Consider the following 17,643-nt stretch of genomic DNA (forward strand, 5'->3'; position numbering starts at 1 on the left):
TAGAATTTCATTGTTTTTTTTTTAATATTTTTATTCTTCCTTGTCAAAATTGGTCACTTTTCTCGTCTGGTTTTTAAAGTTCCAAATTTATGAAGCTTTAGATCGGGGGTTCCAAAATAAAGATCAACATTTCAGTTTTCTTGGATACAATATCCGAAAAGGCGTCAGTTTATAAACTCAATGCCTTTGTGAACCTCAAGAAGCAGCGTTGTAGATCTACTAGTTAATCTATTGAAAAATTAAAATCTTTTCGATATTACAATTTAACCTTCTGAGTGGCTGCTTAGCCATATCTGTTAACTCTAGTACAGGCATAATTCGAAAGTATTAAACTTACCACACCCACTGAGAAGTAATTGTTGATGATATTGTAGGGCACTGTGCAATCTTTTTCCGGCTGTACTTTAATCTGTTTCGGCAGCGATATGACAGTCTGACTTTTCGCTGCAGCGCTGCTGCTGCCGGACGAAGTCAATGCTGATGGGGTTGTGGGTTCGGCATCTGCTGCTAATGTTTCCGGCGCTGTTGCGGTGGCGGGGGGAGAATGCGCCGGAGAAGATTTAGACGATGTCAAAAAGGTCGGTAATGTTGGCGATGTCGGTGACAATGGCGTGTTTGGCACTGTCGAGCTGTCAGCGGCAACAGTCGATAACTCTGTCGTCGAAGCGGTGTGCGCTACCTCGTTGCTAATGTGACTAATGGGCATGGTGGGGGCAGTGGTGTCAGCGGAGAGAACGGTGGCGGTCGCATTCATCGATGTTGTGCCGAGTGCAGTATTTGCTATTTCTGTTTCTGTTGGTGTTGGTGTTGATATGCTTATCGCGCTAGGAGGTGTTTGTAATTGTTCTGCAGTTGCGGTTGTTCCCGCTTCGATTTTCTGCTCAGCTACTGGATTATTTGGAATGTCTGCTGACGCCGTCGTCGCCACCAACACAGGCGCGTGTATTGCATGATGTTCTTCAATGAGATTCGTCGTACCACTATTGTCAGCGTTGTCATTGTTGTCATTTTTGCTGTTGCTACTGTTGTTGTTGTTGTTGTTGTTGTTACTGCTGTCATCATCAATTGCATCGCCATCGACGCTTTCAGCCATTTCCGGCTTTTGCGGTGTGCCAGGTGATTGCAAGTCTTCTGATTGCGTTCGTTCACGCTTCTCCCTTTGGCGCTCCTGTTCCTCGTGCTCTTGCTGCTGCTGTTGCTTTTGTTGTCGAATAATTGTGCTGGTGCTGCTGCAACTGCTGCTACTATTGCTGAGTGTTGTCAGTGTACGCTTTGTTTCGAATGTCGACATTGATATGCTTTTGGTTGCGCGGCCTACGCCACAGTTGCCGCCTCCACCTCCACCTGCACCACCACCACCGACACTCGTACCACGCATGCCGGTGCCACCACCACCACCACCAACCGCATCGGTGGCATATTCGGTCGCTGTGGTAATCGACGAGCTCATCGATGATGTCGATGCCGTTGTGGTCATGTGCTCCTGTCTGCCGCCGCTGTTGCTGCTGCCGCCGCCATACATGTTCGTGCAAACGCTGGTGCTGCGGTGGAACTCCTCGAATTTCTCGAAAAGCGCCTTTTCGACCACAACACTCTGCGAGAGCTCAATCACTTTCTGCATATTCGAGTGGAGCGTGACCTGTGTGTGTGTGTGTATTTGAGAAGAGTGAGATTTTGATTATATGTAAACGAGAAAGTGTTGTTGTTGCGTCATGAAGTGGTAGTCAAAAACAAATCTTAGCAATGTATACGAATTGTGCATAAATGAACTGCAGTCACGTGCATGTGTTGTTAAGCAATAATAAAGAAATTCAAATAAAGCGATATTTGAAAGGCCACAAATTTATACAAAATGCATATGATTGGATTATGGAGTGCTCGATTGGATTAGGTTGCTGCTTTTAAGTTGCGGTTGAGGTTAGGATTTCTTAAAAAATATGGTAAGAGGAATTATTAGGGTCAGCTACTTAAACTCGGAAATATATTTCAAAATGTTAATATGAATTTATGTTATTTTTAAATTATATTATTTATTTATAAATAAATTTTATTATTTATTAATAATTTTTTATTGGAAGATTTGAATAATTCTAGAAGGCACAAAGTTATTTTTAAAAATATTATACTTTTCCCGTTTATTTAACTTATATCTGGCATTATTTAATGCTTTTTATGTCAAACGGTCGTACGGTGCGTATGAGTAACACAAGTTAAAATCTATCTCATTTTATTTGATATTATATTTTATGGGAAATAATTTTGTAAGTAATATTTTAAAAGCAAATATATTACAATCTCTCTTAATTAAACGCCGGAAGATACTACAACAACAACAATATTTGTTGGGGCCTAATCGCAAATTGCGGTTTAAAGACTGATGAGTCTTGTAAGCAAATGAAATATAGACGATGTCGATTTATATTTGAAACACTACTAGACTATTTCACTAAACAAATTATTTTCAAATTACTTGAAAAAAATTCTGCGTTATTATTGAAAAAAAAATAATTTTTTGTTTGGTTTAATTGTATTTATTTTCAATAAATTTTGCGGTTTTATTTGGGATTTTCATTATTTTTTTTTACTTTTGTTTTAAACCATGGCGTATGAGTAACATGAGTAATTGATTAATTGATTGTTTCAAACCAATTTCGATTATTTTAAATTTATATAAATATTATGTATTATTTGTATTACTTTCACAAATCATTAATACTTTTCGTACCACGGCGTATGAGTAACATACATTTTAGTAGCCTCATTGGCACTCATTTATAATAGTTTCTATTTTAAATGCATATTTATACATTAATTTTGAATTTCTATCAATTTTATTTAATAAACTTTATTTTTTCCAAACATTACTATTGCTTTGTACCACGGCGTATGAGTAACATCAATTAGGTAGTCCCCCATGGCGTATGAGTGACATGCAAGTGAGTAAACTCACTAACATTGATACTCTGCCGATTAAGTAAATCGGAATTTATCCTTTTCTATGCGAAATTGCAAAAAGATTAGCTCAATGCAATCGCTTATAATTGCTTTGAGTTCGCAATCCATTTTAATCTATTTTCTAGTTGCTCTTCCACTGGCAAAGGTCTGCGTCAACTGAGTGTATAACATGAGTATGCGAGCAAATTGACTTAAAATTGCCAGAAGTTAGCTTTATGCACTAAAAAGCAGCCAATAAAAAATATATAAAAATGGGAAGGGTATCAGAGTGGATATAAGGAGAGCCAACGAATTGTACCATAGAATTGAATTTCAGTTTTTTCCGAATACTTTTTTGTAAAGCTTTTGCGTTTTGCGTTACAAAAACTTTTTGGCCAAAGTGCTGGTTGGTTGTAGTAGAGTTGAAAGGGTTAATCGTACAAACAATATTTGTAATAGCATTTAAAGCGAACTTTTGAGGGGTGTAAAACGATTACGAAAGGTGTGCGAATAAAGTGGTTGTCGAGGTACATGAAGAAAAAGCAAGGGAGTAAGAGCAAGCAATTGAAAGCAGAGCTTATAGTTGACGCGTGCAATTGCTCGGTTGTTGCTGTTGCGATCAAATGGCTTTCGTACTAATTGGATTTTGGCAAGTGCCAAGCAATCACTTCAGCTAAACTCGAAGGATACCGATGCCGCCGCCACAGTGAAAGTGTACACCAAAAAGTCGATTGAGTCAAAGATGATTTCAATTAAAATGTCAGTAGGACATTGCAAAGTGCGAACGAAGTGAGTGAAAAAAGTGTATAAAGTTTAAAGTGTTGCAAAAATTATGTCGAAAGTGATAGCTTGTGTGGCAGACATGGCGTATGAGTGATATTTTCAAATGCAGATGAGTGTTGAATGGGATTTATGAGATTGCTGGCTAAGAGCTTGGAGCTGTATTTATTCTCCATTTTCTCACCACTCACCTTTGGTCGCAGTATTTCCGCTACAGGCGCCGCATTTGTCACTTCAATACTCCAACGATCCAACATTACAATAGATGAACGTTTAATTTTGTCCATTAACTTGGGTATGTTTTCACCTTCATAGCCGCCACCCCAGCGTAAGCAGCGCGCCAAATCGTTGCCGGTGCCCAGTGGTATGACGCCAATGGCTGGTTGTGTGGCAAGTTCAATGGAATCTGAGTAAGAGTGGAGTAGAAGTGAAGAATGAAAATGAAGTAACGTTTTTTTTTTTGCTTTTTAATGAGCAAAAAGTCATTTAGTATGAGTAATAGATGTCTTAATGGTTGGCTCATTGGTCTACTAGAAGTCGAAACATTCTCTAATCTTTATACACTTAAGTTTCTTCTACTCACCCATTGCTTCAAGTACCCAACCAACAGTGCCATCACCGCCACAACAGATCACTTTGAAGTTCGGCATATCTTTGAATAACGTTAAACCTGAAGAAAGATACGAAGAGAGAGAGAGAGAGTACAAAAGAGAGTTACTTTAATATTTATAACTTCACTAAGAAAACTCTCAGCCTCTTACCTTCTTTCGGTCCACCTTTCGAGAGATCATACACCTGCCTCGGATTGAGCATATACTGAAATTTTCGCAATATACGATCACCTTGCCGGCCGCCACTCTTCGGATTCACAAATACCAGCAACGGACAGCTGCTCTCATTCGGCGGTGTAATTTGAAAATGCGTGGCCTGATGATTGATTTGCGATTTCTTATATTAGCAATAATTCATTTTAACATGTATGTATATTTATAGATAATGCAGAAAATTTTTCAAAGCAGAAATATTTTAAAAATTTGCATATAATTGAGGACGAACATATGATAACACATTTGAGTTGATTGATTTGGTAGATGATGGTAATGCCAATTGGTGTGGTTTTATAAGCGTGATGAGTACACAGACACGGTGGCGTATGAGTAATTTTTTTTTTGAAATTGGTTGCCAATTATATATTATATTTTTGCGGTGGTATGTGATTAAATTTAAATTTGCGTAGGAGAGGTATGGAAGAGACAGAACAATGTGTATGAATTAATTTTAATACAATTTTAAATTGGTGTGGTTTGGGTGGATACATAAAAAATTAATTGATTTTTACAATACTTTATGGTAAATAATATGAAATTATAAAGAAATTTTAATTAAGATTGCGTAGTACAATAATTTAAGAAAATTTTCAAAATTAACTTAACTTAACATAACTTCACTTAACGTAACTTAACCAACTTAAGTTAGCTCATCAAAAATTATGTGAAAATAAATTAAATCGAAACAAATTTGATTAAATTAAATTAAATTAAATTAAATTAAATTAAATTAAATTAAATTAAATTAAATTAAATTAAATTAAATTAAATTAAATTAAATTATATTAAATTAAATTAAATTAAACTAAATTAACTTAACTTAAGTGAAAATAAATGAAATCGAAACAAATCAAATTTAAATTAAATAATTTTTGCTTAACTTAACCTAACTTAACTTAACTTAAATCGAAATTAATTAAATTATTTAAGAGTAAATTATATCAATGAATTTAACTCAACTTCAATTATCGTAAATTGAATAAAAAATTTCATTTAACCTTATCTCAAAATACAAAAATAACAAAGGACGCTCTTAAGCATACAATAAACAAATAAGTAAATAAAAAATACTTCGCATAATTAACTCACTTTATTCGCTTGATTTACCGAACGCTGGCGATCCAAGACCGCCGGACAGATGGCCGTTGGCGGTATAATTAAATCCGCATATTCACCCAGAGTACATTCTTTTTTCACCGACGAGGCGCAACGATTATGAAGCTAAAAATAAATAGATTATATAACAGCAAATTAGATTATTTCAAGCAACAGCAAGTAGAGAGTGCGAGTAAGTAAAACGAAAATTAAATGCGTAAAATATGAAATTGAAAAATAAGCGACTTGAGAAAGTAAACTTTTTGAAGAATTTAAGTCGAGCAGAGCACATTGCACATACTACGGCGACATGTTTCTAACAACATTTTCAAATTAGCATAAGTGTCCACGCAGCTGTCGAAATGTGACACATTCGCTTACACAGCGACACGAGCCAGCTAAAAGGCGTCGTCTTTTTGTTTTTTGTTTTTTTTGCGAGCTCTTCTTTTGTGGCTTCGTTGCGCTTTTGGCGTTAAATATTGAACACGTGTCGTCTGCAACGTGTTCTTCTACAAACTTACACACACTCACACACATAACGGTATTTATCTGTTAGTTAACAACTACATAAGAATAACAACAATATTGAAGTGGGAGGAGTAAGAGATAGTCACGTAAGAGCAGAAGCAGCAGCATAATTTAGTGGTAGGTGGTGCGTGGAGTTTTTGAATGTGAAAACAGCCTTGTCTTGTTATCATTTATTTCTTTCTTCTGCTTCTGGCATATGAAAACTAATTTAAATTACACGCACCCTATTGCTTTTATATTGGGCTCACAATTCTCGGCTAATTAATTGGATTAGTATCTCGTTAGTGTAAAATGTTCAACTGCTGTACGCGGCCTGTCTGCGGTAATTGTGTTTAAATTACAATAACTGTCTGTCTGGAATATGCGCCTGCTCGAAGGTATGGAAACATATTTTAGTGCTGTGTAGTCAAGCATATTTGAAATTAAAATGGAAACTGTTTGGTGGTGAAAATGTGTTCAGTTACAACAAGTTTCTATGTAGATTTTCAATGTTTTTTCATCTTTAATAATTATGATTATGACAATATTAATATTATTAATAAGTTTTCTGAGTCGCCTATCGAATCTCTGGATACTTCTTATTTACATTTTGGGTGCCTGATCATTTGTGTTCATTCAACCGCTGAAGAAACGATTAGATGAGTAACAGATGCATCTTACGCCAGTTAAGAACATAAACTTCAACTTTGATAGGTGATATTCAGACCAGAATAATCAAGAGTTTAGGCTGTTTTTGCAATTTTTTGGTTAAATTTCTAAACTTGTTTCTATTTCTATGTTTTGATTTGTCTTTAGTTGCAGACCTCAATATCTGCGATTCATGTTCAGTACGAGTTCATTAAGTGGCCTGAGAACAAGAAAAAATCGTACCTACTTACCAAACATAGCCTATTCTAACTTTACTACCCTAACCAAACATATTCTAATCTATTCGAACTTAACCCGCTAAAATCTAACCTATTTTAATTTACCATGATCTGTACTAATTCATCTAAAACTATCCTAATTTCACTTCACCTTCACTAACCTCAACTAACCTAAACTAATTAAATCTTCTCGAATCTAAACTATACCAATATATAATATTATATTCTAATCTAACTAACATACCCAAAACTAATCTATTATAATTTAACCTATAATCTATCCTAACTAATCTTACTCTTACTTTACCTTCACTAACCTAACATATACTAATCTAAATTAACTTTAATTAACCTAATACTAATATAACCTAGACCAATATAAACTTCATAAACCTTAACTATTCTAATCTAACCATAGCTTAATTAACCTTACCTCGTCTTATTCGACACTTTGTTTCATAAATCTTCAAGAACGTTGGGTATTAACTCTAAAAACCTTCAAAAACCCTCAAGAGACTGATACAGATTCTGAAATTAACTGCTAAGAAGAGGAATAATTGATCGAACGGAGACTCAAACTAAGTAGAATAGTTTAAAGAGTCCCTAAATCTGTACTTTGTTTTTAGGAAGAGTAGATATGGGATGGTCTTCGTAGGATTGTTGTGGACCTAACATATAAACTAAACGCTCAAAGGATTATTCTCGAAAATATATAATATTTTTTAATCTATACTACTATTATAAAGAGAATCTTTCCTCTGTATGTTGTTGTTGTATGTATGTTTGTAATGAAGAAACTCAAAAAGTACTGTGCCGATTTTAAAAATCTTTCACCATTGGAATGCTACATTCACCCCAAGTAACATAAGCTATATTTATTGCTAGCATCTCAACTTTCTGGAAATAGTTCCCAGGTGAGGATATCAAAAAGACTCCGTGATGGGACAATCTGAAACTGAAAAACGCCTTGCAAATCATTCTCTTCGCATCGCAATCGCGTTTGTATTAACCCGGAGCGGTCTGCTGGTTTTCAATTTACAGCGAGTAATTTTTTCCGATTTTCGGTGCTCTCCATAAAATATTAAACCGCAATCAATTAAAAAGCAAAGCCACAATCGACGCCATAGACCAATGCACAGCTTGACATTTCTAAAATTATGGCATTACGTTCCATTATCATTCGCGTGACAAACACGAATACGTAACGTAAACTAACCAAAAACTAAAACAACAAAAAACATTTAAAAATTATATATTGCAGTGTTGCAATTTCGCAAATAAACAAATAACAAAAACAACAGCAAACAAATGACAGCAGATATAGTAGACAAGTGACAATTGACACGCCGCTAAGGGGGCTTAGAGCGTAAGTGGATGACAGGGAGTGGCAAAATGCAAATTGCAAACTGCACAGCAAGTTAAGTATGTTATTATTTTTGTTGTTTATGTTGTTGCTTGCAACATTGCATGTCAAATTAAAATTACGAATTGCTGTCAATAAAGTTGAGGGGAGGAACACGGAGACAGACATATAGACAAATACTTGTGTATATTTAGGAGGGAAAATGCGGTGGTTTCAAGTGTTAAGTGCTGAATATATTGTGAATAGATGCAAATTCCCACTGTAAATGCATATGTAAATGCAATGCAATAAACAAATGCAAACATAAAGGAGAGGTGTCACAAAGAGCGACTAACGAATTCCCCCAACTAAGCCAAGGCAAATGACTTTGATTGGCGGCGTGGGAATGCCGCAAGTGCATTGCTGTGAACTGAGCGCAATCTAAGCGCACTTCAAGTACCACACAGCAAAGCGAAGACACTGTCATTGAGTGGATTTTGCCTGCCAAAGCTGAGATGCACGTTTGTGGTGAGAGGGTGCGAGTGCACGCACCCGCAAATGCAATGCACGTGACAGCTGCTGCGGTACTGCTGCTGTTGAGTTGACAGCTGCGTAGCGGGTATGCGTAAAAATTATATGAAAAGACATAGCACGCTGGCATTTGCATTGCATTTGAAATTGCAGGAAGTTGGAGGAGGGAGGTATAAATAAACCAAGATTTCAAAGTGCGTTGCAAATGAAATAAAATGCTGAAATTTTGTTGAGCAACTCCAAATTGTCACTATATACATACATGATTAAATGTTGGCGTGTTTAAAAAATATTTGGATTTTTTGTATATTTTTGGGAGATTTTCGAAAAAAATAATTTTTGAAAAAAAAAACGGTATTATTTTATAACATAGTTGTTAATTAGGAGTGTATTACATTATAGCGATGAGTTTTCCACTTTTAAATATCTTCTATGAAGAATGATTTATTGTTATTTGCTTTAAAATACGTCTAAGATTTATTAATTCTAATAATTCTCTAAATTATTTGTATTTATTTTCTAAATTTATTTATAACATAAATTTTCTTGAGCTTTGAGTACAGGCAAATAGCACTTAAGCCAACTTGGATAATACGTGAGTCTTAGATTTCGCCATCGATCTGTGATGTGTATCCTCTGATTGTGCGCTCATTTGGCATCCATTTTGAAGAGAGCTTTCTCTTACCTTGATATTCATTAGCAATATGTGAAAGGAATGTTTTAAGAACTAAGAGTGTGAGTGGAGCTGGCAACCCTATTTCTCATTATACACAAATGCAAGCTTTTGAAAATATTTTAGTTTCATTTTCACGTTGTGTGATAAATTTCCAAATTATTATTAGTTTTTAAATTACTATTTCGCGTTTTAAGACAACTCTTATCTAGAAAACGACTAAGGATGGCAACCACGCTTTACTTTATACCTAAAATAGAATCTTCTTAAATATTCTTAAGTTTCTTGTCTACAATTATTGACATTCCTTTCATTTACCTGCTGTTTTTTTAATTATTTTTTCAAATAATAATTATGTAAAGCAAAATTGCAACGCTATTTTATATTTTAATTTTATAATAAAACTCGCTGAACTATATCTTTTTATCTACCAGAACCATACATATTAACTAAATTCATATGATATTCAGATTTCTCCAGCCGAAAATCTTTTCAGACCGAAATCATAATTGTAGTTTCATAGAAATACAATGTTTTTCTCTTCTTGTTGTTGTTTTTCAGTTTATAGGCTGCTTTATTGCAGTTGTTCCTGGCACCACTTCTGGTTTGGTGAGTGCTAAATTGTCTTACTATTAAACGCCTTAATGCGCAAATTGCAATCTTTCAAACATTATATCTTAATTAGCTCCTCAAAGCACTACGGTGTAAGCACTGATTTCGATACAAGCTCGTAAATGGCACACTTAATGATGGTAATTAACCTTTGTAGGCGAATAATGCTTATATGCTGTTCACACATTTTGTATTCAAAATCAAATTTCAGACAGTGTCAGAGGCTGTATTTAGTTGGGAAGGGGTTTGCAAGGTTTTTCGGGTTTTTTGTTTATACACGCATATTTTATATGATACAATTGCGGAAAATTGCTTATAAAAAATATACAAATGAAAAATGTAAATTGTAGATTGCAGTTCTACGGCTTGGTTTCTTAAATTTATTTAGGGACAACTCACAACAGATTAGTCAAGGCGTCTTTTCTTGATGATTCGATAAGATCACATAGCTTCATATGCAACAATCCACACCAAACAAGACGAGACAAAAACGCATGCTCGCTTGGTGTAGGTTAAAGCAAAATACGTTTTTGTGTCTTATTAGTCAAAGATGTTTTTGACTAATCCGGTGTGGGTTGAGCATTAGGTCTCTAACATTTTTTGAAAGCATAAGAACTCAGATATTTCTGATTTTTATTTCATTATTTTTTGTTGAATAAAGTTCATTATAAATAAGCTTATAAGCTTATTTAAAACGACTAGTGTACCCTACTACCTATTGCTAAGTCTTCCACTAGGGCAGATTATTGTGAACTAATATATGTGTAGGTGCAACATTTCCTGCTGAGCCGTTAAAACACCGTTATCAAAGCATATGCACATCTACTATTGATAATCCTTTCTGAGTAAGGCATGCTAAAAGCTCTACTGGTGCTATTTACAACACTACAAATATACTCACATACTTGAATTACAGATTCAAATACATATCTGCATGTAAAAGCAAGGGGTTCCATGTATGTGTGACATCTGTGTGCAACTGCCAATGTATGTGTGCTTCCTAGCCTAATTTAAGGCTTAACACCCAACACCGAGAGCATATATGTTCGACTAAATATTGCAATATATATTTCCTAACGTATAAAGGAACACACCTAAGAAGTGTCAGGCGCATCAGGCTTTGCTGGCAAAGGAAATACATAAACCAGTTGCAGCCCAATAACTCTAAGCTAATTCTCCTTCCTCGCTTTCTCCTCCCACCCACATTATTACACATGCATTTCAAATTGACTGATATCAGCTAGAAGAACAACAACATACACATACATATGTACTTACCATCATGTGACACCAGCGACACGTCAGCCCGGTGATGCCGTGATATGCCTTAATACGTTTGCGACACTTGGAACAGCGGCCATAGCAATTGCCATCGACCCAGTGATGCAACATATCGCCACCGCCTTTGGCTTTCTTTGTTTTCACGTAGGTGGTGATGCAGGACGGTGGAGCGCGTTGCACGCAACGTTCGTGTACGGTGTATTTGCATACTGTTGTTGTGGCAGTAATATTGCAAAGTTGTTGTTGTTATTTTTATTGTTGTTGGTGTTCATCATAATCAGCAGTTGTCAACAGCGTTGACATCATCAGTAGCAGCAGCAGCGTGTTGTGCGTTTACAACAATTACGCATTGTTGTTGTTGTTTTTATTATTATGTGTACCGTTATATATTGAAAGCGTATTGTGTGACCAGTGTGCGTTAAAAATTTGCATTTTGCGTTATGTCCAGCCGTTGCGAGCGTTTGCGTAGAAGAGTGGCGCAGAGAAGAGAAGAGAAAAATAGCATGAATAAACACATGTCAAAAACATTTGTTAATTGCAAATTCGTGTCAACTCGCAAAGTTTAACATACCCACTTGGGTATTTGCGTGTTTGCAGCGATAACTTAATGTTAATATCTGTGTGTGTGTCCTTGTGTGACGATTACATGCGTTTACATAAGTTCCTTCAATTGACTTTAATGGCTAATTTATGCAAATGATGCACGCAATAGAATTTTATTGGTTGGAAAGTTTTCATTTGAACTACAGTTATTTACTGTTACTATAATGTGTGATATTTAATTTTGTTCATGTTATCGTTTTTAGAATTTTTATGTTTTAAAAATTTAATGAATTCGAAATAGAATTATTGTTATTATTTCTGGATACACTCGAGAATCTCGATATTTCGGAATTTTTACATACAAAGTTGGTTCTGATTTAATTTTTTAAAAAATTTTATTTGAATTGCTTAGAATATTTCTTAAAAATAATAAAATTTGGATGAAATCGTAATCTCGAGATTACGTCGTTTGTCCTAATTTTCATCAAAAAATCATTTTCAGCGGTGAGGCTCATTTCTGGCTGAATGGTTTCGTCAAAGTAAAATATGCGTTATTGGTCAGGCAGCAATCCACAGTACTTCATGACTTACCATTGCATCATCAAAAAATTACGGTTTGGGCGGTTTAAGGGCCGGCGAGGTCATTGGGCCGTAATTCTAGGTCATCATTCGTAATTCCGTGATGATCAATGCCGGCACGTTACTGTGAATGGGAATCGCTACCGCTCAATGATAACCGAATATTTTTGGCCCGAATTGGATGATACGAACTTGGACAATATGTGGTTCCACCAAGACGGCGCCACAAGCCACACAGCGAATGTCACAATCAATTTATTGAGAACTAAGTTTGATGTTATCTCACGAAAGACTATTTCCTCTGGGGCTACGTCAAGGCTGTGGTCTATGCCAACAAGCCAGCGACGATTGAACTTGATAACCGTCAAAAATAGGCTTCAGCGTATGGATTTCTGCAAGCGTGCCCGTGGTGGCCATGAAAAAGAAATCGAGTTCCATACATAATGGCATCGAATGTACTTTCACAAGAATAAATAATTTCATTGACACACCGTTTTTATTTTGTAGCGCTCTTATCGGAAACCCCTTTATTTTCAGATAATGACAAAACTTTAGTGACTTTTGTGAATCGGAATATTCTATCTTCTTGTGTTGTTCACTAAGAAGTGTTGAGCTAATTTGATGGGTGACGATTTCATATATAAGGGGATAGACAAGTTCTGGAGATAGATCTGTGAATAGGCCTGGACCAAGATTTGGTTCCGAAATTAAATCCAACTTATCTGATTGAAATATCATACATATTGACAGAAAGAAATTGATATTGAAAGTCCGAAATCACTATATTGGGTATTTCGGGGCAGAGAGAATTACTGAACCGATTTTATCTGTTTGTATTAATCGACAGCATTATGCTTAGGTGAAGATTTTAATTAATTCATTAACAAATATTTTTATACCCTGAACAGGGTACATTAAGTTTGACACAAAGTTTGTAACACCCAGAAGGAAGCGTCGGAGGCCCTATAAAGTATATATATAAATGATCAGTATATTGAACTGAGTCGATTTAGCCATGTCCGTCTGTCTGTCTGTCTGTCTGTATATATACGAACTAGTTTTTAAGATATCGTTTTGAAATTTTGCAGATGTTATTTTCTCTTCAAGATTCTGCTCATTTGTTGGAACTGCCGATATCGGACCACTATATCATATAGCTTCCATACAAACTGAACGATCGGAATCAATGGCTTCTATGGAAAACTTCCGCATTTTACTGCATATCTTCACGAAATTTGGTGTGAGTTATTGTTCATAGAAATAATTTAATCTCCGAAAAAATTGTTCAGATCGGTTCACTATAGCATATATCTGTCATACAAACTGAACGATCGGAATCAATGGCTTGTATAGAAAATTTTCGCATTTGACCTGGTAATAATATAATCTCCGAAGAAATTGCTCAGATCGGTTAACTATATAACCTTAATGTTTCTAGCAAATAACCCGGCTAAAAAGATTTAGTAAATTTTTTTCTTTTTTTTACTTACTTTTTCTTACGTCTTTAGATTTGTTTAAACACATACATAGTTACTAAAAGAAATGCACCTGTGAAGGGTATATTATCGTCGGTACAGCCGAAGTTAACGTTTGTTCTTGTCTGTATTAAGTTTGTCATTTACACTGAGATCCTCATATCTGATATCTGGGGCCTTGAAAAATTATAATCTGACATCGAACACTTTTAGGAGCGGAGAGTAACACCTTGAAGGCACTATGCGGGTAAAGTTTTATTCTGATATCTCCATTGGTAGTTATTATATATTGTAAAGTGATAGAATCAAACGAAACGTAAAATTGAGTTTTAAGGGGAGTAAGTGTGGTCGTGAATCGATTTCGCCCATTTTTAAACAAAATATTGGTTGACTTTGGTCGAGAATTTACAGAGATGTGTGAGTTTGCCTATAAGTGGGCGTGGTTTTTAGATAATTTCGTGTATTTTCTCACCTTATGATGAAATGTTAGAGGAAATTGTTTCCACGGAGAAGTATCTTAAGCATTTAGTGAGATATGTACATTATTATTTATAAAGGGTGAGACCATGCCTACTTTTAAGAAAAATGTGAACACAAACTTGTCAACCTTGCCAAATTTATCAACATAGACTTTATAATAATATTATTTGGCAAAACAGTAGAAATTGTCTGCATAAATTTCTGAACTGGAAATCTAAATGAAGATAATTACATTACAGTTAAATTACATTTAGATTACATTCAGCTTTAATTATATGTATTTACCGGCAAATAGTGGAAATGAAATAAATTGTATATAAATAAGCCAAACCCATTTTGTTGACGCAAATTCACTGCAATGTAAAATTCATTAGGCCAAATTTGAGTTATTTGCCTTCGCTTTGCCTAGTTATGTATGTAAATGCGCATATAGTGATTTCTTGAAGCAATTTATGTGCCGAATGATTTCCGGCAAATGTGCAATGCACTCGACTGTGCAAACAAATATGCGCCAGCAAACGCATGAACGCACACAAACAAACACACACGCCCACGCGTTGAGTTGCTTGGAAAATGTAAATTTAAATAAATACTCCTACCATCCCGCTGTTGTTTCCCGTTACCAATCCCACCCAGTTGCAATTTAACTTTTCACTTACAGAGTTATTTGAATTTCCGGCGTTTAAAATGAACTTCATCACGAACCGGAAATGCACTAAGGCACGATGCAAGTGCAACGCTCACCAACACTCAAACACACAAATATGCTTATAAAATATATGTATCTGTCGAAGTGGGCGTACTTACACACACAGCAGAGACCCTTTTTGCCCAAACCGACCAACATATTCAGGCAGAGATTACAATATGCCGGTTTACTGAAATGTTTTAAGCGCCACACATGAATGCCATCCTCCTTTAGTGCCGTATTGTCAACGCCTGCAATGAGAGTATAAAATTGAAAAATATTTATTTTTAGAATATTGAAAATGGTGAAAGTTAGTCACACATACAGCTAAACTAGTGAAAATACATAAATAAAATATGTAAGCGCGAAAAACAAGCGAGTGTAACCCAATTAATGCAAACGTATGAGTTCACTTCCGGCGGATATTTAAATTTTATTTAATTGCTGTGCAAAATTTCAATTAAGTTTGAGTCGTAAATGGACGTTACAAACCCTAGATGTCGCTCTGCGGCACGAATAATTAAGTTACAATGCTGATATTAACAATTTTTTGATGGAATACTGAAAATACTAGTTTCTTTTAACTTTAAGTAACTCCGTAATAGCCTTTTCACATAGCAAAATTAATTGTTTAATTAAAATTTTTATTGAGAAACCATTTTTGACACTTCACACTGCCGGTTAATCGATTTCCGAACAGCTGTTATGCATTTTTGTTTTTGCTTTTTATAAGATGTTTGTAAATTTCATCAGCTGATCATTGGTATTTTTGGCAACGACATCTGCCGTCGTGAGCAACAATTCGTAGACAAAGAACGTATATATAATTGTAAATACGGTCTTTGTCGCAGAGTTGCATTTCATTTTCAAGTCGATTAAAAGTCAATTATTGTAGAATTTTATTTTGTATGGTAAATCGATCTTAATCAACGTTTTAATCGAGCAGAGGCCTGTTAATTGCTCAATTAGCTCCTGTGTGAAAAGGCTGTAATGCAAATATAACGATTTCAAAGTATTGAAAAGATTTATGATATTTTAATTATTGAATAAATTCGCGGTATAGATCTGCGGTATAGATGTAATTAAACTTGAAAAAAAATATAAATTCGAAATACCGCAGTTGTAGAAGTGATATTTGATAGTGTTCTAGCACTTCAGCTTTCACTTCCACTTCGTTCATCTTCAGAGTCAAGTAATAATCTTATATGCAACATATATTATTTCTATATTGAATAGAAATCACCCATGCTTCTTGCAATGTCTACACTTGCATGCAAATATTGTCGCAATCAACAGCGATGTCATAAAAGCAATAAATGCGAAGTTGCGCTGTGTTTTGTGTAGCGGAGGCAGAGTGTATTCATATGTGTTGCTAAGTTCTATAAGAAATAAACAGATTCCCCGAAGACGATGAGCTTGCAATATGAATTACAATTTTCAACGATTTCCGCGTGTTTGTTGGCAACACAATGGTTTGTGAGGCAACGGAAATATACCAAACATCGTATTAATTACGTGTTGGGTGTACAAATTTTCAGCGGGAAAACTTTTATATTTTCCTTAAAAAATGTAGATGAGATTCGAATGATTTTAAAATCATTATTCTTGGATTTCTGAAGTTATAGCTATTGCTAGGTTTGTTTTGAAAAAACATCATCATTATTTCACCGGTTTAAACAGTTTACTTAATTTTTCTGTCATCTTTACATAAATAAATGAAGGCCAAAACTCTCTTCAATAAAATTCCACTTGAAAAAAGTGACCTTTTTGGTAACCATATCTTCATTTTTGATAATATATCTGAACATTTGTATGGAATATGTTAATTATCAATGAAATTAAAACTAATTTCCATAGAAAACATTCAAGTAATACATTTTAATTGAGTTTGATCGCTAAGTTAATAACTTACTCGGATAAATTTATTTACTTGGTCTAGATAATTAAATAATACACTACTAGAAAAAATTAAGGGATCAAAAAAAAAATTCCAAATTTTTGGGCAAATTTCAACAGACCGTACCTTCGGAAGTTATAGCTCCAAGTGACTAGTTTTTGGATTAGAACTTTTATCCTGTGCGGTTTTTGAGTAATCGTAAAAAAACTAGCAACAAAAAAATTTTCAAAATTTTTTTAGTTTTTTTTTTTGGTCTACGGGCGTGGAAGAAAATTTTTTTAGCTTAACCACTATAAGGATCGGATACTTTGTTCATTTAGCTTTAATTTGATTTTTTGAACACCTCGATACGTCCACTTCTCGCCGAGATATCGGTCTTCAAATGGAAAAGGGTCCTTTTATCTTTGATTATCGATATCTCAGCAACCAATGATCGCATAGAAATTTAAAGGTGGGTTTCAAGAACTTGAATGAATTCTCATTAACGACTAGCCATTGCTTTTCCGAAAAAA

General features: G+C 34.9%; 1 protein-coding gene across 4 annotated transcripts in view; it reads right to left on the minus strand.

Annotated features, from left to right (window-relative positions):
- LOC105217464 (diacylglycerol kinase 1) overlaps positions 1-17,643 on the minus strand; it is a 159,432-nt gene that overhangs the window by 16,707 nt on the left and 125,082 nt on the right. For 3 of the 4 annotated variants that reach the window (XM_054234651.1, XM_054234653.1, XM_054234650.1), the window contains 7 exons: positions 15,354-15,485; positions 11,467-11,678; positions 5,631-5,762; positions 4,476-4,662; positions 4,298-4,384; positions 3,906-4,120; positions 338-1,639 (listed from right to left, as the gene is read on the minus strand). In XM_054234651.1, coding sequence (XP_054090626.1) covers positions 338-1,639; positions 3,906-4,120; positions 4,298-4,384; positions 4,476-4,662; positions 5,631-5,762; positions 11,467-11,678; positions 15,354-15,485 — 2,267 coding nt within the window. The remainder of the gene's footprint in view (positions 1-337; positions 1,640-3,905; positions 4,121-4,297; positions 4,385-4,475; positions 4,663-5,630; positions 5,763-11,466; positions 11,679-15,353; positions 15,486-17,643) is intronic. The other variant, XM_054234652.1, reaches the window with a different exon arrangement.

This window comes from Zeugodacus cucurbitae, chromosome 6, assembly GCF_028554725.1.
Source record: "Zeugodacus cucurbitae isolate PBARC_wt_2022May chromosome 6, idZeuCucr1.2, whole genome shotgun sequence".
NCBI classification, from domain to species: Eukaryota; Metazoa; Arthropoda; class Insecta; order Diptera; family Tephritidae; genus Zeugodacus; species Zeugodacus cucurbitae.